At 41.2% G+C, this 2,500-nt stretch overlaps 1 protein-coding gene across 3 annotated transcripts in view; it reads left to right on the forward strand.

Annotated features, from left to right (window-relative positions):
- Positions 1 to 2,500, forward strand: part of LOC138049276 (uncharacterized) — a 71,161-nt gene that overhangs the window by 40,661 nt on the left and 28,000 nt on the right. For all 3 annotated transcript variants that reach the window (XM_068895478.1, XM_068895479.1, XM_068895480.1), the window contains 3 exons: positions 1 to 137; positions 1,709 to 1,771; positions 1,851 to 1,904. The exon at positions 1 to 137 is cut by the window's left edge and continues 7 nt beyond it. In XM_068895478.1, coding sequence (XP_068751579.1) covers positions 1 to 137; positions 1,709 to 1,771; positions 1,851 to 1,904 — 254 coding nt within the window. The remainder of the gene's footprint in view (positions 138 to 1,708; positions 1,772 to 1,850; positions 1,905 to 2,500) is intronic.

Below are 2,500 nucleotides of genomic sequence, written 5' to 3' on the forward strand. Positions count from 1 at the left end.
GTGACCAATATATACAAGGTCCAAAGGGTGCACCAGGGAAAACTGGTCTTCCCGGAAGTCCAGGCCCCGCCGGATTACCCGGTCCTCCGGGTGCCCCGGGAGAACCCGGAGTACTTCTCGATCCTGAAACAGGAATGGTGAGCTGGTTATAATTTTTGATGATCATAATTTTAAAGAAGCGAGCTTTTGGTCTGTCGGGCTGATGGAAATCTTAAAGCCCAGAAAAATCTTTGTCATTATACCCGTATTTATTATTAGAAGCACTGAAAGGGAGGTTTGTTGGTTTTCATGTTAAGTAAAGAGTTTTGAAGAATGGATTGGTCCTGCATCATGTAGATAATTCAGGGCTTTTTCTCCCTCTAATTTAGTAGTAAAAGTATCTCTTGGTTCATCTTTATTCAATCATAGGCCCCGTCTCGCAACCCTTCAATATTTACAACCCAATGGGCCGTAAATTTAAACGAACCCACTCACTATTCTCAAAAAACAGGGCATGGAGGTGGTCCCGGCGTTGTGGTCTGTCTGTTGTACAGTTTATTTTCAGGGGCACTCAACGTGATGTCTTAAACTTTGTCAGAATTACCTAAAATGGTTTCCACGATGCTTCAAAAGCTCGCGTTTAGCGAGTTTTTAGCTGCCCTACACCAAATATTTGTCTGTTCGGATCCTCTAGGACAACTTGAGGGCTGTAGAAATTTCGAGATACTCGCCATTTGGAAACTTTGGGGAATTTGGCAAATTGTCACCATTTTCGACAATTTCACCATTGGCCTAACTTAGGGGAAGTTGGCAAATTGTTGGCATTTTCGCCATTGGCCAAACTTTGACGAATTTGGCGAATTGTTGTCATTTTCGCCATAGCGTACATTTCTGGGCATATTTTGACACGTCATTAGCCAAAATTTGGCGCATTTGACGAATTGTTGCCATTTTCGCCATTGCGCGCGTTTCTGGACATGTTTTGAGACGCCATTGGCCAAACGTTTGCGAATTTGGCGAATTGTTGTGATTTTCGCCATTGCGTACATTTCTGGGCATATTTTGACTCGTCATTGGCCAAAATTTGGAGCATTTGACGAATTGTTGCCATTTTCGCCATTGCGCGCGTTTCTGGACATGAATTGAGAGAAAATCTCTAGGTTGCTTTTTTGCCTCGTCCGAACGTTCTAGCAATCGTGAAGGGGTCTGATCAAAAACTTTGCATCACGTAGTTGTCCTTTTTTCTCTGAAAATTTTAGGGACGTTTACTTAAAATGTGATTCTCAAACAAACTTTGATGAAAATGATATAAGTTGTAAATGTTCAAATTTTATGCTTTTTCCAATATCACAGTTGACTCTTACTCAGCCCATTAGAATTTTATCGTTCTTCTGTGTGGTTTCGAAATTCTACGGCTTCAGTCTCTTAGGTTCACTAATTTTTTCGAAATATCTAGGAAATCTATTTAGAAAAATGTCTAAGATTTTAGTGCGCCGCGAACGTCTGAGTTCACATATTCGAAACTTCTAGCCTACCTTCCTTCCGAACAGAAATTTACCGAAGTTGCTCGTTGGGTGCCTTTGTATTCTGACTCTCGGAGGTCGACTCGTGTAAGGAACTCCGTGTCCTATTATTGGGTCTTATTGATAACTCTCCATGGGCTTTTGGTATGCATAACTTCCTTGTGCAGGAAGTGACATCTCATGATTAAAATGATTGTGTCTTGTAGCCTGTTAATGCCTCGCAAGGTGATAAAGGGGAACCAGGAATGAATGGTACCGAAGGGAGGAAGGTATGAATGCTATGTTTCTTGGTAGGAAGCGATGGCTTAACAAGTATTTCTCAGAGTAAACCTCTTGCGATTGTTTCAGGGAGAGCCTGGACAACAGGGACAACAAGGGCTTAGAGGACCTCCAGGGAAAAAGGTATTTTATTGTTGGTCTGTATCGTTTAACAGGAGCAAGAAATGAAATTTGCGCACAATGGACTGCAAGGCAATTGAGTAAACGTGAATTTTTCCCAAAAATGTTGTTTTAATGAAAGCGTTTTGCCTGAACTTGATACTGATTAAAAGAAAATCCGTCTGTGGCCTGTAAGATCACTATTTTTTTTTTCGAATCAAACCGAAAGAGGATGAGGACATGTTAGCCGAAACCACCAAATATACTATAGACGTCCAAACAATAGCTAAGCTAACAATTGTTAACAATGGTTTGTGCTCTATATGTGGACTAACATGAATTATTAGCTAGGATAAGGCGATGAAACACTTTCCCAAATACCACGACAGTTTTTGTTTTTATTTCTGTTTTAAGTTTTTCGCTACGCTGTGAGACTTGCTTTGGTGTTCTGGCCAGTATCGCGTGATCAGTGATCCGAGGACTAGCCAATCAGGTGTCGCGCATTATGACCAAGCGTTAAATTTAGATTGAATAAAGACACTCTGGTATGGAAGATCTTTTATCTCACGTAATCCTCCCCTCTTGACCAAACTACTGAATGGTCTTTGCCTGTTTTGCGA

Source organism: Montipora capricornis, chromosome 5 (assembly GCF_036669925.1).
Source record: "Montipora capricornis isolate CH-2021 chromosome 5, ASM3666992v2, whole genome shotgun sequence".
NCBI lineage: Eukaryota > Metazoa > Cnidaria > Anthozoa > Scleractinia > Acroporidae > Montipora > Montipora capricornis.